Source organism: Penicillium diatomitis (genome assembly GCF_028827545.1).
Source record: "Penicillium diatomitis strain IBT 30728 chromosome Unknown utg000017l_segment0_segment0, whole genome shotgun sequence".
NCBI classification, from domain to species: Eukaryota; Fungi; Ascomycota; class Eurotiomycetes; order Eurotiales; family Aspergillaceae; genus Penicillium; species Penicillium diatomitis.
In genome coordinates this window covers 278,422-295,214 of record NW_026623190.1, presented here as the reverse complement: position 1 = coordinate 295,214, position 16,793 = coordinate 278,422, and the positions used below count along the sequence as shown (strand labels likewise).

Below are 16,793 nucleotides of genomic sequence, written 5' to 3'. Positions count from 1 at the left end.
GAACTCGTATAAAGCTCATTTCACCCATTCAGTGTTGGCAGCCAACAGGATCTTGCTGCATCTTTCTAAATAGTCTCGGTTGCTGCAGAGCATATGTTCGATTTCTTCGATTCTCCGAGTTGGTGGTGGGTTCAGACAGGGCAGTATCTCGATTGGCGTGTCCTTATCGCCGAACTCCTTGCATAGAGCATGCGATCGCGCCGTCTCCAAACAACGCAACTAATGTCGTATTGTATACTGTCGACGGGAGTCGAAAGAACCCAGGACTTTCCGAGTTTGGAGCAACGCACTGACTCCGCCAACCAGGACAACTGCTTAATTACTTTACTCGTCTTGCGATGTACAACAGTATAGCGATTAGAATTACCGATTTCACGCTCTGGGCCTCCACTCACTGGAGATCGGAACCCTGGAGCAAGCTAGTGGAGGGACACAATCCAGTGAAGAGAATTGCAAAGGTCAAAAAAGCCAAAAAGCCATATCCAATATCCAAGATCCAAATCTTACATTGCACACATTCCATTCGTCCTTCGGGCTAGCCAGCGTCCCCATCTCAAGGGGTCCTGGAAGCGTTCTGGACTCAAATCAACAATTAGAACATGATATCATGATCGTAAACAGTCTCCAATGCTCAAAGACTCTGGAGCCACTAATAACACCGCAGAGGTCAAGGCAGTCCCTGCTCAACAGCCTGGCGTAAATACCCACAAGCCGTTCCGAAAAGCACGCCCTTCAGCACAGTCTCGCCTTCGTCGGCGGTCCATCGACCGGCCTTTGTGAGTCTCTGTTTCCAGGCTTGTTGGTCCTCGGGGCTGAGGTCGGTCCATGAGCGATATTGTTCGCTTCCTTGTTCTTGGGACGCTGTTCCGGTGTAGGGGTCGCCTTCGTTGTTTGATGTTAATTGATACGCGGGGAGAGTATCGACTAGAACGGTTTGATCTGCGTTTTCGCCCGTGCCGCAGCGTAGAGTGACGGAGAGTTCTTTTGGCGCGAGAGTGGCGAGGTCGATGGGCGCGGCGCCGACATTGTGTAGTCTGTCGAGGATTTCCTTGAGGCGCTCGATTTGGGTTTCTTTGTCTGGGGTGGGGGTGCTTGGGATCACGGGCGCCGAGTGGTGTTTGCCACTCGTGGATGGAGCGAGGAGACTGTCTAGGAAGGAGCCTTGTCCTGGTGCAGGCGGAGTGTATTCGTTGACGAGAGTATGGCGCCATGGCCCGGGGACCCATTTCTGGGCTCCGAGGATGGGAGGCGTCACGCCGCGGATCTCGGCAAATGTCAGGGCGAGACTTGTCACGAGGGATAGTGAGATGATCAGGGCGATGATGTAAAGCATGGTGTCGCGGAGTTCGGTGGCGCCTGGCTGCGATAAGACGTAGCGGGGTGTACGTGATGATGGGGGCAATGGGGACAGTGGAAGGGTGTGAACCACGACGGTGTTTCCCATGCTGATAGAGGCGAGTTTGACGCTTTGAGGGAGGACGTCCGCGGTCACTGGGTGTGTTGGGGGTGTGAATTTGGAAAATACGACTTTTGTCATCGAGAAGGGATGTACATCGCGGAGGATCGAATATGGTTGAACTTTGCTGTAGCCCTTGGGTGGATTGTATTCTAGCGTCAAGAGGGAAATAGAATTGTCGCTACCGCTGACGGCAATGATGGTTTGTTGTTGACCGGATGGATTGGTGCCGAGTGGACAGATATCGAGACCAAGGCCGATCTGTACACCGCGCGCTAGCTTTCGACGACGAAGAATCTTCGCTTTGCCGGAATAAGTCGTTGGCAGACGCATGATGACCAGCTCGCTTCCGCCTCGATTTGGTGCATTCTGAAGCAGTATCAGAACGGTCGATGTCAGGAACCGCAAGGCTCGAAACTTTGGCCGAGCGGCACGAGCACCGCTGCTAGGCAGAGGAATCGTATGAATACGACGCACTTCAGGAGCTGCATCAGACCGCGTTGATGCCGAGATCTCGCAGACCATCACGTCAACTCCGTTAGTGTACGCCACACGATATTTCCCCCGTGCATCGACGGTCTGCTCCATATCATCTTCCAAGCTTGCAAAATCCACATCTTCCGCTTCTTCGCTCCCCTCGAGACGGATCCGGCCGATGACATCCGCCTCAGTAGGGCCGTTGCCCACCTTGAAAAAGACAACTTCTCCAGACTGAGCCATGCCCGTCGCAATAGCACCCACCCTAGTATCCTGGCCCTTGATCCTGGCATCATCCTGCCTCCAGGGCGACAGTCTCATCACGCGCTGATACGTGTCGCCCGAGTCTGGCCCCTTCGATCGGAAGATCGAAGCACGCGAAAGGGACTCGGCCGTTCCGGACACCGTTGTTTCTTTCTGCTTCTTCCGCGGCGCATCGAATCGAAATGATCGCATATGTTGGTTCACTCCTTTCTTCTGATCGGCAACAGAGCTGTTAATCCCCGCTAGCACGATCAATGAGTGCTCGTCATCATTAGGCTGGGGCGCCGCCGCGAGCGACGTCACCGAGTCCTCGTCGCGCGACAAGTTGATTTCCACAGCTTCGGTAATTTCATCACGATTCGAAGTATCTATCAGAGACTATCATAAGGTATTAGTATGAGCATTTAGAGGTTGCGAATCAGTCTTGTCCACGTTGCTGACCCAGTCCCCTCACTTACAATCTTGTTTCCAACTCCGCTGCGACCTTCGCCGCCTCCGCCGCCAACAATTAGACGTCCATTGTCGCGCGGGTCAAAATCCGCGGCGAACAGTGGACAGGAGAGGGTGAGCTTGGCAGAATAGACCGTTGGCGCCATCGGGTTCGTCAGGGTGAGCTTGGTCTAGCGTCCGCTTTGCTCGAGAGAGAAACAAAAGAAAAGGACAGCTTGGACATGCGATCGAGAGTTGCCCCAGACTCTTGGCGCGGCCGACCGCATTCGAGACCGCGGCGGAGTTAAGCTTTCAAATACTTGGCCCTCGCGGACTTTAAAATTGTCAAATTCGAGACAATGCCACCTGAGAAGCAGAGTGACGGTGTGATACAAGCCCTTCTCCGCTAGAGGCTGGCTACCTGTGGCCACAGTAACTCAAGGTCAGACTCAAAAAATAAGGTGGAAAAAAATGGAATGGTGTATAATTTTTGATCATGCCAACAAAAACTCAGCGCTCAACTCATGCTAAGTGCTAGATATTTACTCAATTTCCTGGCCAGTGAACTCGGGAAGACGCTTAAGAATGTCGGCCCAAGTCTCGTCGCCATCAACAAGAGACTTGATGGCCCGCAGAATCTCCTCTTCGCTAGCACGAACCTGCTTGGTCGTGTCGCGGTCACGCAGAGTGAAGGTGTTGTCCTTGACGGACTGGAAGTCGACAGTGACACCGAAAGGAGTACCCAGCTCGTCGTTACGGGCGTAACGCTTGCCAATACTGGCAGAAGAGTCATCAACTCGGCTAGAGACACCCATGCGGCGCAGCTTGGCGCTCAAGCTCTGGGTCAGGGGCTTGAAAGAGGCGTTGGTAGACAGGGGCACCAGCAGAACCTTGGTGGGAGCGATAGAAGGGGGGAATGAGAGGACCTGTGAAAAGTTGGGTTAACACAAGATGTTATCATAATATCCGCCGCTGGAAAATACCAAGGGGTGGATCAACTTACACCACGAGCCTCATCGCCGGCGCGAGACCAGTAGACGTGCTCAATCATACTGTACATGATACGACCGATACCGAAAGAGGGCTCGATGACGTTGGGAGTGTACTCGCGGACATTCTCGACGCGGGTACGCTTCTCAATTTTAATCAGATCCTTCTCCAGCTCCACCTTACCAGAGCCAACACCTTCAATGTCGACCTCGATCTTGCCGTTCTTCTCCAGATCCAAGGCCAGCTTCTCACGCAGATCCTGGGAGAGCGCATCAATGGCGGACTCGACAGTCTTGGCGTCCTTCTTGAAGCGAGGACCAAACTTCTTCTTCTCCAGATCGATCTGCCACTCCTCGATGCGGAGAGGTTCGGCGCGAGTCTCACGGACGACGAGAGGGGCACCGGTCTTGTTCTTGTGCACGGTCAAATCGTAGGCACTGCGGTCGGCACAGCCAACACACTCAATCCAGCCATAGCTGGTCTGCAACTCAGCATCCCAGCAGTCGGCGGCGTAATGGGCCATCTCATTGGCCATGTGCTGCCGGAAGCGCAGCTTGTTGAAGTCAATGCCGAGCTTCAGGAGGAAGGACTGGATGCGGGCAAGGAAATAACCGAGGGTCTCGTTGTCGACGAGGCCAGTCTCGACAGCCTTGCCAATGGTCATCTTCGTCGTCTTCGTGCTACCGGACAGTTGAACATTGCGATCCAGCAAAGACATCTCCACGTCCTTGACCTCAGCGAAGCGGGGGTGCTTCTTACCACCCTCGGGGTCGACGTAGTGCTCGATCTCAGCCATAAGGAACTCACGCACACGCAGAAGACCAGCACGAGGAGAAATCTCATTTCGGAAGGACTTGCCAATTGAAGCAGAGGCAAAAGGCATGCCCTGCTGGTTGAACTCGAGCAGCTTCTGGAAGTTCAGGAATTGACCCTGGGCAGTCTCAGGGCGGAGGTAACCCGGCATGTTGCTGCTGGGACCGATGGAGGTCTGGAACATCAGGTTGAAGGCGACGGGAGGCTCAACCTTGCCGCCAGTGGAGGGGTTGCGGATGTCGTGCTTGTTGATCAGCTGCTCAAGGGCAGGACCGTCATAGTTGTCGATCTGTGCGAGCGTCTCCTCGTACTCCTTGACAACAGCATCGTCCAGCTTGACAGCCTGAGTCTCGCCCTTGGACTTCTTCTTCTTCTTGGCCTCCTTCTCAGCATCGACCTCAACCTTCTGGCCACGGGCCTCTTTATCACCCTTCAAACGATTCTCCAAGACCTCCTCCAACAAGTGGTCGGCACGGAAGATCTCGCCAGTCTTGGGATCCTTGCACATCCAGTCGGCAAACTTGTCCACGTGCCCACTGGTCTTGAGAATTTCGTGAGGGGTCAACATGGTGCAGTCGACCTCCAGCATATCCTCCTCAAGCACGAAATGCTTGCGCCACAGATCAGTCATGTTGGCGACCAGCGCGGTACCTGGTGGGCCATAGTCGTACAGACCAGACACACCACCGTAAATTTCGAAGGAGGGGGTATAAAACATGCGGCGGCGAAGCATCGAGTCCAGTACCAGGCGATCGACCGCCTGACCGGTCTTGGTGGTGACGGTGGCCATCTTGGGGTTGCGATTGGACTTTTTCTGGAGCGCAGTCGAGCAGGTGAAAGTCCTGAATTGGATGAATGGAGGGGAAAGAAGAGAGCGGGGGAGGAATCGGCGCGGCAGGAATTGAGTCATCCACCAAGAAAGAAGTCCGCTTTAGTTGGACTTCGTGGTCGCCGCAGAGGATAGAAAAATACAAGTCCAAAGGGTCTAGAATACAAAAGAAGAAGAAGAAGCAATTAATCAATGAGGGTTTCTTGTTTTTCTCTCTCTCTCTCTCTCTCTTTCACCACCTCTGCTTCAGTTCTACTTCCAATGTTGAATACCCCTTTGCGATCGAATTTACCACGCTGCGGGATCCGCCCGTCGCGGCTTTGATCCGGAGGAACAATAATCCGTGATAATTTATTTCATCGGCGCAGATTAGATCGGAGCTTTGGCTGGACGCACTCTCAAAACGAAGTAGAATCTCGCTCTATCCATTCACAGACAAAAGCCTACAACTCACAATGGGCATGAAAGGTCAAGGGCGCCCGCCCCCCAATTCGGGCATGGAGGTGAAGACGGCCAACAAGCTACGCCGAAAGATGTTGCACATCAAGCGCAAGAGAACGAAGGATGCCGAACGCCGCGCCGAGCGCTACGCTTTTAAAAAGGAAGAATCGAAGAATCCGAAACTGCGAGAAGAGCGTCTTCGCCGCAATGTGCCTCTTACACTCGAGCGAAAGCGTGTCTGGGACGATGCTGGCAGCGACGCCGAGGAGGACGGCCTGGGGTTGAGTGTGGATATTGAGCGTATCAAGCGGGCGAAGCAGGAAGAAGAGGAGGAGTTGAACCGTCCCTTGAAGGACGGTGAGGACAACAGCGATGATGCGGACTCTGACAACGAATCCGTGGACAGCATGATTGCCACAAGTGACGAGGACGAGGACGATGAGGACGATGAGAAGGAAGACGCGGAGGACGACGACAATCAGGCGGGTCGTGGACGTAAAAAGTCATGCTTGCCCACCGCTACGGAACGAGCCACCAGTCCAACACAATCCACTCGCAGTACCAACTTGAGTCTCGCTCCTGAAGCCCTGGCTGCCAAATTCCCCTCTCTCTTCTCCAACGAAACTCCCCCCGCTCCCAAGATTCTGATCACGACGGCGATCAACTCGACCCTCCACAACGAAGCGGAAATTCTGACAGACCTGTTCCCGAACAGTGTATACATTCGACGAACAGCTCACCGATATTCGCACAAATTTTCCATCCGGGAAATCTCCAAATTCGCAGCCAATCGCAACTTCACCACCGTGGTGGTTCTACAAGAAGATCAAAAGAAGCCGAGCGGATTGATTGTCGTTCATCTGCCCGTTGGGCCGACCTTCCATTTCAGTATCAGCAACTGGGTTGAGGGGAAGCGGTTGCCCGGGCATGGTCGCGCGACCGGCCACTGGCCCGAGTTGATTCTCAACAATTTCCGTACTCCTTTGGGCCTGCTCACTGCACGCATGTTCCAGCAATGCTTCCCACCATTGCCTGATTTCGAGGGACGTCAGGTTGTGACCCTCCACAACCAACGTGATTACATCTTTGTTCGCCGTCACCGCTACGTGTTCCGCGAGAAGCGCGAGACTGAAAAGGCCGTCGTCGGTGCAGACGGAAAGGAAATGCAAGGTGCCGAGGGTATTCGAACTGGATTGCAAGAGCTTGGTCCACGATTCACGTTGAAATTGCGACGTGTGGACAAGGGTATCCAGCGAACTAGCGGACAGGAGTGGGAGTGGAAGGGTGGAATGGAAAAGGAACGGACGAAGTTCCAACTCTGAAGCTTCTTGCTGTTGGTGTTTTTCCCGATCTCTTCCACGGGACTATCTTGTTTTATTTTGCATGGGGTTTGCGGAGTATCTAAAAAAGCATGGGTTTCACTGCTGAGTTGTGTATAAACTTGTACATAGAATAATGTTGTTCGTCTGGCCAGCCTTGGCCAGCTCCATTTCACGGACTGATTTCGTAGAACATGGAGACTTTTCTCGGAGATTGGTTTGGCTAGTTCTGCCTTATGACAGAAGCGAACAATCTTCGAACCGTATATTCCAACTAGATCAACTCTGTCATTGAGATTGGGAACAATATGGCACCGCAAATCGTTTCGGCGCGTGGTGTCCGATCCCTACTTTTCTTATCGCCCCAAGTCACGCGATGATCATCCGTTCCTGATCCAGATCTTTGGTAATAATCATATAATTTTCCGAGTACAAGCACGATCCCGACACCAAGTTGTTCGACCGTGTCGCAATTCACGCATCTGTTGGTATAGCGGCAAGCGAGGTCGCTAGCGCATCTCAGCTCATCGCATCTCATTCGTTAGCGGAGCTCATATTGTCAATCTGCTTTCCCTTGGAGCGAGACACACCTCTGCGCCTTCGCCAAATGATATCCATTGGCCTAAACCCCTGCGGACTGAATCCTCATTCTTGTCGGCGCATCTACTGCGCTCAGTCGATTTGAGCGACATCCACGCAAACATATCTCATCTGAGAAAACATCGCAATATACTACCCTCAATCATCTACGCCAAGTCTCTCGTCCCATCTCCGCAATCTCTTCTACCACCACCACCACCACCACCACCACCACCACCATGACACTCACGCGCCCGCCCCAGCGCCTTCTCTACATTGCCTCGATCGGCAACCCAGCTCCGTATCGCAAAACCCGCCACAGCGCCGGCCACATCCTACTCGACTCGATAACGCCACTTCTGCGCGCGCGCCTCGGCCCCTCCGCCTCCCACCTCTACACAACCTTCTACAGCCCGTCTCTCATGAACATCTCCGGGCCGAAAGTCGTGTCCACGATGCAGAAATGGCTCGCGGGCCGCGATAACTCCATCGCACCGGATGCTCTGCCCCCAGCTGTCTTGCTGTCCGGTCTAGACAGACAGGTACCAGGTTCGCCGGCTTCGAGTTCGGGGAGACGGGGGTTCCCCGCTACGCTGGTCATTCTGCATGACGAGCTGGAGGCGCCGCTGGGCAAGATTCGTGTGAAGAGGGGCGGGCCTGAAAGTGCGAGTTTGAGAGGACATAGGGGGTTGATTAGTGTTTTGGAGACGCTTAGGGGGAAGGGGCTGTTTCCGGGTTCGGGGGCAGGGAGTGTGAAGACGAATGTCAAGACGAAGACGAGGCTCGGAAAGCGTGAGGGTGGGTTGCCAAGGGAGTTGGAGGTGCTGAGGGTTGGAATTGGGATTGGGAGGCCGGCGGGGAGGGAGAAGGATGCGGTTGCGAATTATGTGTTGAAGGAGATGGAGGGGAGGGAGTTGGATGCGGTGTCGAGAGCGGCGGAGAGTGTGGTGGATGTTTTGGAGGAGGAGATGTGTCGGGTTGGGTGAGGACTGTGTGTCGTGGCGATGTGAGAGTATGGTTGTTGGCAGTGGACTTTTGTCCGTGGATGACATATGTTACGATAACGCGATACCCTTTGCATAGTGTGGGCTTGTTTGTGATGCGAACAGATAGATTGGATAACCCGCGGGCTTCTGATGCCTGACTTTCAACGCTTGGAATAATCACGAGAATAGAAAGGTATGATTGGATTTCTCCCGGCTTTCTTACTGCGGGACCCAGCAGAGGCCTTGGAAGTCGTAGGGTATTGCAACGGAAAAGATATATCTTCCCATGGGTTCCGACTCTTCAACGGAGACGAGCCGGAAAGATGTGCAAAAAAAAAAGGACATGATTCACAAGCTTGAGTGATGCAAAAGTTGCCGAGCATGATCAGATATGGAAAGGAGTGGGAAAATTGAAACAATTCAAAAAAGGAGAAGAAACTATTATCAGTGACATCACCCATGATCACCCCCTCCGCGATTATGCAGATTATAAAATGTTCTGGTTCGAGAGCCCTCAAACAGTGCCAGCAATGCTCAACTCCCGAATCTCCTGCAACACCTCCTCTACCCGATTATCTAGATCACCCCGAGCATACTGATCTCTTGTCTCTGCATCCAGGTATTGCTGTACCTGCGCCATCCGTGAGTACGCCTCGGCACAGAATCGCAATTGAATCTTGACCAAGGCTTCGAAACTCGGGTCCAGGTAGGGAACGCGCAGGTCGATAAGTTGCGGTAGCTCGGTAAAGAGCTGTTCATTGAGTTGCTCGTACGCTTGCTTGGCGAGTTCGGTCTCGCGCTCGGTACGGGGCAGCTTGGAGGCGTCCTTGTCGGGCTTCTCGACCAGTCTCTTGACCTTGGCGCGCATGGCGTCGTAATCGAGCAGCTTGTGATTGCGCTTTTTGATGCACTCGTTGACGTCGGGGAAGTAGGCGCAGAAGCGGGAGATGGGATCAAGAACAGTTGTGCTGAGATTGGGATTAGCGGGGGGCTTCTTCAAGAAATTCTTCCTCTGCCAATCGGCTCTGAAGCTTCGGCTAGACGTACCGGTAAGGGCCATCCAGGGCCTTGATCGTCTCCGCATCGAGATCTTCAACCGCTTGTCTGTAGCTTCGACTCACACCGTCGCGAGTACCCGCGTCACCATAGAAAGCGTCAATAGTCTCGGCAATGCGCATCTGCGAGGCGGTCATGGCTGGAAAGGTCGGACATTTGAATTGTCAGTTCTGTGGTAGCGGTATGTCCCAGAGAACAGCAATAGCGCAACATCAAACACACCTCGCAAAGAATCCAAGTATCCTTTTGCCTCCTTTTGCAATCGATTGGCCGCAGCCTCCATTGTTCGGTATCGACTAACGTTTCGCAATGTCCGTCAACGACCGTGTCCGTTGATCAGGGTCCGCCTCTGAGTCACCAGGAAATCACCTACCGCTCCTCGAGTTCATAGTCTCGGTCACTCGTGCGCTCGACATGTCCTGAGAGATTTTATCAAGATTACTCGTCAGCCGTGATCCCCACAGACAATCGCCGGTCAGCGTTTTGGCCGTTCCTGCGCCCAACTCCCGACCGAGCCTCTTTGCGGGGTAGTCATTCCAATGGAGCCTCACCTGTTTTCATCATCACCTGCGTCGTTGCGCGGTTGACATTTTTCTTGAATCCTAGTCACACCTCGAACGTCAATCGACTATCTCATGATTCCGATGTTGTCGCGACACGAGGGCTCGCATGCACGCGGCGGGGTGGGACAGAATCGCCCAGAACATACCTGCCCACGACATGGCGGCAGCTTCAGGGGAAATGCTATTGGGAAGTTCGAATAATAAACCAGTAGATAATCTCGTTCTCCGGTATGGCGAGATCAAGTGGACTGACAGCAGCGCTCTGGCGTGAAGTGTAGGTGGTTCCTTGCGACGGTGGAAGTAAAGGAAGAAGTTCGCTGGTACAGGTGCCCGTTCCACCAGTTTACCGCACCCACGTCAGTTCGGTGACGGTCTCAGAGTGCAACTTGTCTGCCTTATGGCGGCAGGGCTGTGGCTGTGGATGTGGCTGTGGCTGTGCTTGACACACCGGCAGTCCACTCCAGCATACTACGATCGTACTGAGGTCGTAAGACTAGGTACCTTAAGGTAGGTGGTACTTTAGGTGGTGGACCGCGGGGAGTGTCCTTGCTTAGTCAGATGAGCTCGAGCCCGTGACGCCTGGGGAGCACAGGTACCCTACGTCATAAGTGGCTTGAGCGGGAATGGCCGAAATCGGTCGATTACGTCGTGAACTGTACCTGCCCAGAGGTGGGACAGGCGTCATAAGACTTGGTAGTTGCCAGTTGGTAATGGAGTAGGAAGGGGTTTGGCTTTGAGTGATCGTTTAAGTGTAGCTAGACAGTCTCTAGCACATACACAATACTCCAGATGAGAAGCGCTGGGTTGTATTGGAGGTGTTCTAACGGAAATTAACAGGACTTGTGAATCGGTCATCTTGCTCGATGTGATTGTTTTAGACACGTACGAGGAGGATGCGTCTTGCAGGGAACTTCTAATGGACTGAGCTACTTCTATCGAGGACATGGACCGATTTGAAAATATATTCCATTATATAAGATCAAGTGGATGTTCGGACTCAATTTTACTATGACCTCCTTATGAGACACATACGAATAGATAGGTTATTTTATTTGATTCAATCATTGCAGCGACAGGACAAAACAGACCTGTCGAATCCCAATTGCACTTATTACAAAAGATCCGAATCACTCATTTGACCAGACTAGTAGTCATCACCACGCTTCTGCTCGCGACGCTCAGCGCCACGCTCCTGCAGGGAGTTGTTCTTCAACATATCGCCAGCCTTCTCCATGACCTTGCCAAGGGTGCTGTCACCACCTTGCTTGGACGAGTAGTCGTCCTGGCGGTTCGACGAACCGTAGGAATCGTTGTTGGAGCCGCCGTAGGTGTCGGTGTTGCGTCCAGACGAGCCGTAGGAGTCATTGTTGGAGCTTCCGTAGGTGTCGGTGTTGCGTCCAGACGAGCCGTAGGAGTCATTGTTGGAGCTTCCGTAGGTGTCGGTGTTGCGTCCAGACGAGCCGTAGGAGTCATTGTTGGAGCTTCCGTAGTTGTTGGTGTTGCTTCCAGACGAGCCGTAGGAGTCATTGTTGGAGCTTCCGTAGGTGTCGGTATTGCGTCCAGACGAGCCGTAGGAGTCATTGTTGGAGCTTCCGTAGTTGTTGGTGTTGCTTCCAGACGAGCCGTAGGAGTCATTGTTGGAGCTTCCGTAGGTGTCGGTATTGCGTCCAGACGAGCCGTAGGAGTCATTGTTGGAAGACCCAAAGGTGTCCTTGTTAGAGGAACCATAAGAGTCAGTGTTGGAAGACCCAAAGGTGTCGGTATTGCGTCCCGAGGAGCCGTAGGAGTCAGTGTTGGAGCTTCCGTAGGTGTCGGTGTTGCGGCCGGACGAGCCGTAGCTGTCAGTGTTGGCAGAACCAAAGGTGCCCTGGTTGGAGGAACCATAGGAGTCGGTGTTTTGTCCAGAGGAGCCGTAGTTGTCCGTATTGGAGGAACCATACGAGTCGTTGTTGGACGAGCCGTAGGAGTCGTTACCTCCGGAGCCGTAGGAGCGCTGGATCAAAGGGATTAGCAACGACTCTTGCCAGACGGAGAGTGAGAGACGCATGGTGCTCCACGAGCCATGTTTACGAGTAGCACGGATGCTTGACCCGTCGACTTGGGAAGTTGGGATAGAGAGTGTGTCACTTACGTTGTTATCGTTGTAAGACATGATGATTATTAGGTTGGGGGAGAAGAAAATTTGTCAATACTGGAGTTTGAGGAAGAAAGTGAAGAAAGGGACAGTTGTACACCTGAGAGGTTCTCGCGGGATGACGGGCTATTTAAGCGCTTGAGCAAAGAAGAGAGAAGGGGAAGATGATCATCCCATTTGCTTGCAAGCCACCCCCACCCTCACCACCAGCACCACCAGCACCACCAGCACCACCAGCACCACCATCACTATCACACCCACCAGCTCGCAATGCTAGTCGGGGACAGCGGATGAGCAGACAGACTGCGCAATGGGGTTGCCCCGCTTCAGCATCTGCTCGTCTTTTTGAGTTTCCCCAGGACAATCCAGCCGGGATCGTCATTGGGGCTAGCTTCAGATGAGACGGAAGGGCGGGGAGACCAAGTGGTGGTCTTGCCGGTGGTGCGGTGGTACCCAAAGTTCTAGCCAAGGATGGCTCTGGCTACTTCAAGGTGACTGTCATCGAGCCATTGTGCTTGCTCCGCATAGCTTCGAGGTTCTCCAAGTCCTTCTCTGTTGGCAATTGATACAGATGTGTCCTACTGTATTTCGCGGCTCACTCAATTCGGGATTGGCAATTCGCACTCATACCGGTGGTCGTCGTCTCAGAGTCTGTCCTCCTCCGGACTACGATGAGTCTGATTCCATTCTCAATCGGCGCTCCCACTCCACTCCCCACTTCACCTCCGAACTATTGGCAAAGTCGCCACCGAGGCAGCTTAGCGCCCTTTGTCTGGGCAGCTGAAGACTATTTTTATGTGTCTGGTCCTGCTTTCGGTCCACCACCACGACGAGGGTCATGAGCAGGTACGAGACTGTGCCGTTCATGTCGGACACCATGCATGCATAGGTGATTCTTCCATCTCCCGAACCTGCAAGACATCAATTGCACTTGACGTATTTCTCATCACTGGAAAGCGCAGCTACGAATCAAGTCCAGCGACCTCTGCGTCCTGATATCATCCCCGACTCGGGGCCTCGGGGCCTCGGAGCATCTGCAGGAAAGCTTGTCCGCGGGCTGTGAACGATGCGCAAGTCTTTTCCCCACTGGAGCGACTCACATATGGCGAACATGTAATAATCGACGTCGTGAATTCGCGGCTGTCCTATGGGTCGATAACGTGGCGCGTATAACCAAGGAGGAGGACGGAATGGACCAACGCCACGTTGGCTCTCAGACCTCCGTGATTCTATCGCTTGCCTGGGAGGGGCAACAGCATCTCGTCATCTTGAATTCCGGGAGAATGAATCATGATAGCTACCTAATGATGATCCGCTCCGTAGACAGAAAGGTCATCATTTTCATTAATCTATGCACAGCTGGGATGTCCCTCGGCCACGTCATATATTGTCTTCAATGGCTACTGTTTTGTTCCTGGAGGAACTGATCGGTCCAGAAGATCAACGAAGCCCGCAATCGGGGATTCATGCCCTTCCCGGGCGGCTTGGCTGCTTTGCGAGCCAGTACAGAAGCTCAAATTCCATATACTGAGTCGTCGTAGTCGTAGTCGTAGTCGTAGTCGTGGAAGATCCCTGCGTGCTATGATCGAATCATCATTCAGATCTAGAGCACAGCTTGTCCCCGTTTACCCCGCTGAGGACCACGAATGCACGTGGAATCTCACGTTCGCCCCGTGTTTTCCGGCAGTCTTGAGAAGTTGAGCCCTTGGACAGGACCCTCATCAGCTCTTGTCTGCGTTGGCGAGATCCTCGGCTCTTTTATCCTGGGTGAAGTGCTGTGGATAGTGGGTAGAGGTACGAGGAGTAGGTGCTAATTAGCAAATACAGTAGTGGCTTGAGTGGCAATTAGCAGCTGTCGAGCTGAGGTGCACGGGAATGATGCCAGACTAGTACGACTACCCCGCAGTCTGCGCACTGTTAGAAAGTGTCTCAGCCGCATCCAGCCACATGCATGCACAGCCACACTCCGGTCCATGAATTATGATCACCGACTGTCGAGCGGATGCATGGTAGGACGAGCCGACGAGCCAGCAGGTGCACCGAGCACTGACTATCTATCTCGGCTGATGTCCATTTCCTGGTGTCTACACTCTACAGTCTACGGTGTTTTGGACGGAGCCCGACAGCATCAAGGAAGTAATGACCAGATCAGTTTGGTCCAGATGTGGTCCATCTCTACTAGTGTCGGATATTGCACTCGGGAAAACAGGAAATGGGGACCTAAGTGTCACAGATGCGGATAAATATGGAAGAAAGTAGTGATGGTGGATGACATTTCTGTCTCCGGAGCGGAGGGCGCTGGGAACCATGGCGGGATTAATGACCTCGTGACTTCCTGCGGGCATATTGCACATGTACACGACGGCTCTACGGTCGTTGTGATATGGATGACTTCGAGGGGCTTGCTGCTTCACAATGCAGGCGGGTACTCTACCACATACATCATGGTAGGGGGTAAAGGTGTACCGCACCTTTGAATGGAGAGAATGTTTCAAAAGCAGCATGTGGTCTAATGTCTACTATGATCATGGTCATTCCCTGACAGGCAAATACACCACATCAGGGACAAGTTCTCAATCAGAGGACTTTGATCGGCGAACACGATCACATCAGAACAGAACAAGATCCTTGTCCAGTCAGCCAAGCAAGAGGACAACCTCCATAAGAAATAACACACACTCAGAACTCCCGTCCCGTCGCTCACTCACTCATCAGCTCATCAGTATCCAAGAGATCCACGACGCATCTAGACCATCCAACCAGTTCAAATCCCCCCCAGCTTCTCAAACAAATCTCTCGGCACATCATCTTGATCTTCCCTCGGATTTCTGAACGGAACGAAAGACATGGCCGCAATCTTGGCCTTGTCAACATTCACCCCCAGCTCCACAAACAACCCTTCCAAATGTCGATACTGTCGAATCGCCCGACCAATATGCACCAGCGCAATACCATCCAGCTGCGGCTTGATATCCTCATCGAATTCCTCTAGCAAGAGTCGCAGATCCAACGAGTCCGGGTAACTGCAACGATCCCCCGCGGCTGCAAGTGAAGCCTTGAACAAATCTACGGGACTGTGGAAGTTGACCGTACCTGAACCGCATGTCTCCCCCGTGACTTGGCGGGGCGTCGGCCGGATGAGATATGTCTTCGGCCGGGCGCGAGCCGTGGCGTAGATGGAGCAGAAGACGCGGATGGGCACGGGGTCGCTCTTGTCGTCGAGGTCGAGCTCAGTCCATTGGAGGTCGACGTAGTCGTCTCGATTCTTGGGGAGGGTTGCGGTGAGTCCGACGCCGTGGTCGACGGCGTCGACGGCGTCGACGATTTGCCGTTGCGAGGCGTTGGCGATGCAGTCGATCCTTTTGGTTTCGCGGTCCTCAGATAGCTGGCTCATGGCGAATCCGCCGATGATGCAGTATTCAATGCCTGCGGCGCGGAGGCAGAGGTTCATCGTGATGGCGGAGTCGTTGAAGCGGGCGATCTCCATGTTGTAGGTTAGAAATTGTACACCTGTGATTGCTTCTTCAGTGAGATTTTGAGTTGGTGGTTGTAGGGGATAGTAGAATGGAAATCCTGTAGACTGGTGATCAGAAAGGAGTCCGGGAATCGAGAAAATTGGCGGCGAATAAATACACGACGATGACAATACTCCCGGAGTCGAGAGAATATGCTACCATTGGATCTAGATAGCACAAAGCTGTGATTGGGGTCCGAAGGCGTAAAAATAGAGGGCATTATGGTTTTGACGATCATAGACGATGTCCCAGTTCGTGATTCAGACCCTCGAAAGCGTTCAATGTGAGTTGCAGAGGTGGCTTGAGACGACGTTGTCTTGGGGACTTCTTTGACAGCCCCGATGCTTTGACCGATCTCGTGCTCGTCTCCATGTTCCGTGATAAGACTGCTGCCAAATATGGGGGTTGGGCTGTTTTACTGGGAGAGAGCCCATTTGGGACTGTTTCAGGTCGAGCAACAATTGCGCAACAAAGACTCGGGCATTCACAGTTGCGCTGTGTTCCATTGGCTCATAATGCACAAAAGGCTGGAGTCAGAACCACAAGTCAAGTCATCAAAGAAAGCCTTTCCATGCAGATCAAAGCCCGTCTATGTATAGCCAAAGGCCAAGAAACACGGAATGAAGACAGCACTAGATGGATATAGTTCCTGCCGAATCATATCCAATTAGTACTAACTACCTAGTGATAGGGGTACTAGATTAGTAGAGACTAGGTACGGATCCCTCCGAGGCCAAAATGCATCTCCTGTCTCGACAGACTCAAAAGAAAGTCTAAAACAAGTTCCTCGAGTAAGAAACACTCGTTCACGTAGTATCTTGGGCAGTCCAACCTTCCAATGAGGTGTCAAATAATCATCTGGTCAACTTTCCCCAACATGATGCAAAAAGCGCCTTTGCCTTATGTTTCCTGAACTATATCCCCCTCCTCACAACTAGGATA

At 52.9% G+C, this 16,793-nt stretch overlaps 6 protein-coding genes across 6 annotated transcripts; 2 read left to right on the top strand and 4 right to left on the bottom strand.

The window, feature by feature from the left end:
- Window positions 1–667: 667 nt before the first annotated feature.
- Window positions 668–5,339, bottom strand: N7539_009448 (uncharacterized protein; the record flags this gene model as incomplete). The annotated part of the gene is made up of 4 exons (XM_056939043.1): window positions 668–2,575; window positions 2,656–2,766; window positions 3,241–3,552; window positions 3,630–5,339. 4 exons carry the CDS (start codon window positions 5,337–5,339, stop codon window positions 668–670), a joined length of 4,041 nt encoding a protein of 1,346 aa, XP_056785765.1.
- Window positions 5,340–5,713: 374 nt separating this feature from the next.
- Window positions 5,714–7,021, top strand: N7539_009447 (rRNA-binding ribosome biosynthesis protein RPF1; the record flags this gene model as incomplete). Its single annotated transcript, XM_056939042.1, has 1 exon — window positions 5,714–7,021. The coding sequence occupies one exon, from the start codon at window positions 5,714–5,716 to the stop codon at window positions 7,019–7,021; it is 1,308 nt and encodes a 435-aa protein (XP_056785764.1).
- An 815-nt stretch (window positions 7,022–7,836) lies between these two features.
- On the top strand, window positions 7,837–8,583 carry N7539_009446 (uncharacterized protein; the record flags this gene model as incomplete). Its single annotated transcript, XM_056939041.1, has 1 exon — window positions 7,837–8,583. One exon carries the CDS (start codon window positions 7,837–7,839, stop codon window positions 8,581–8,583), a length of 747 nt encoding a protein of 248 aa, XP_056785763.1.
- A 514-nt stretch (window positions 8,584–9,097) lies between these two features.
- Window positions 9,098–10,361, bottom strand: N7539_009445 (amphiphysin-like protein RVS161; the record flags this gene model as incomplete). Its single annotated transcript, XM_056939040.1, has 6 exons — window positions 9,098–9,551; window positions 9,631–9,778; window positions 9,862–9,935; window positions 10,013–10,058; window positions 10,191–10,241; window positions 10,349–10,361. 6 exons carry the CDS (start codon window positions 10,359–10,361, stop codon window positions 9,098–9,100), a joined length of 786 nt encoding a protein of 261 aa, XP_056785762.1.
- Window positions 10,362–11,346: 985 nt separating this feature from the next.
- N7539_009444 (Stress protein DDR48) lies at window positions 11,347–12,354 on the bottom strand (the record flags this gene model as incomplete). The annotated part of the gene is made up of 2 exons (XM_056939039.1): window positions 11,347–12,195; window positions 12,334–12,354. The coding sequence occupies 2 exons, from the start codon at window positions 12,352–12,354 to the stop codon at window positions 11,347–11,349; spliced, it is 870 nt and encodes a 289-aa protein (XP_056785761.1).
- Window positions 12,355–15,100: 2,746 nt separating this feature from the next.
- Window positions 15,101–15,823, bottom strand: N7539_009443 (uncharacterized protein; the record flags this gene model as incomplete). Its single annotated transcript, XM_056939038.1, has 1 exon — window positions 15,101–15,823. The coding sequence occupies one exon, from the start codon at window positions 15,821–15,823 to the stop codon at window positions 15,101–15,103; it is 723 nt and encodes a 240-aa protein (XP_056785760.1).
- Between the last annotated feature and the right edge of the window lie 970 nt (window positions 15,824–16,793).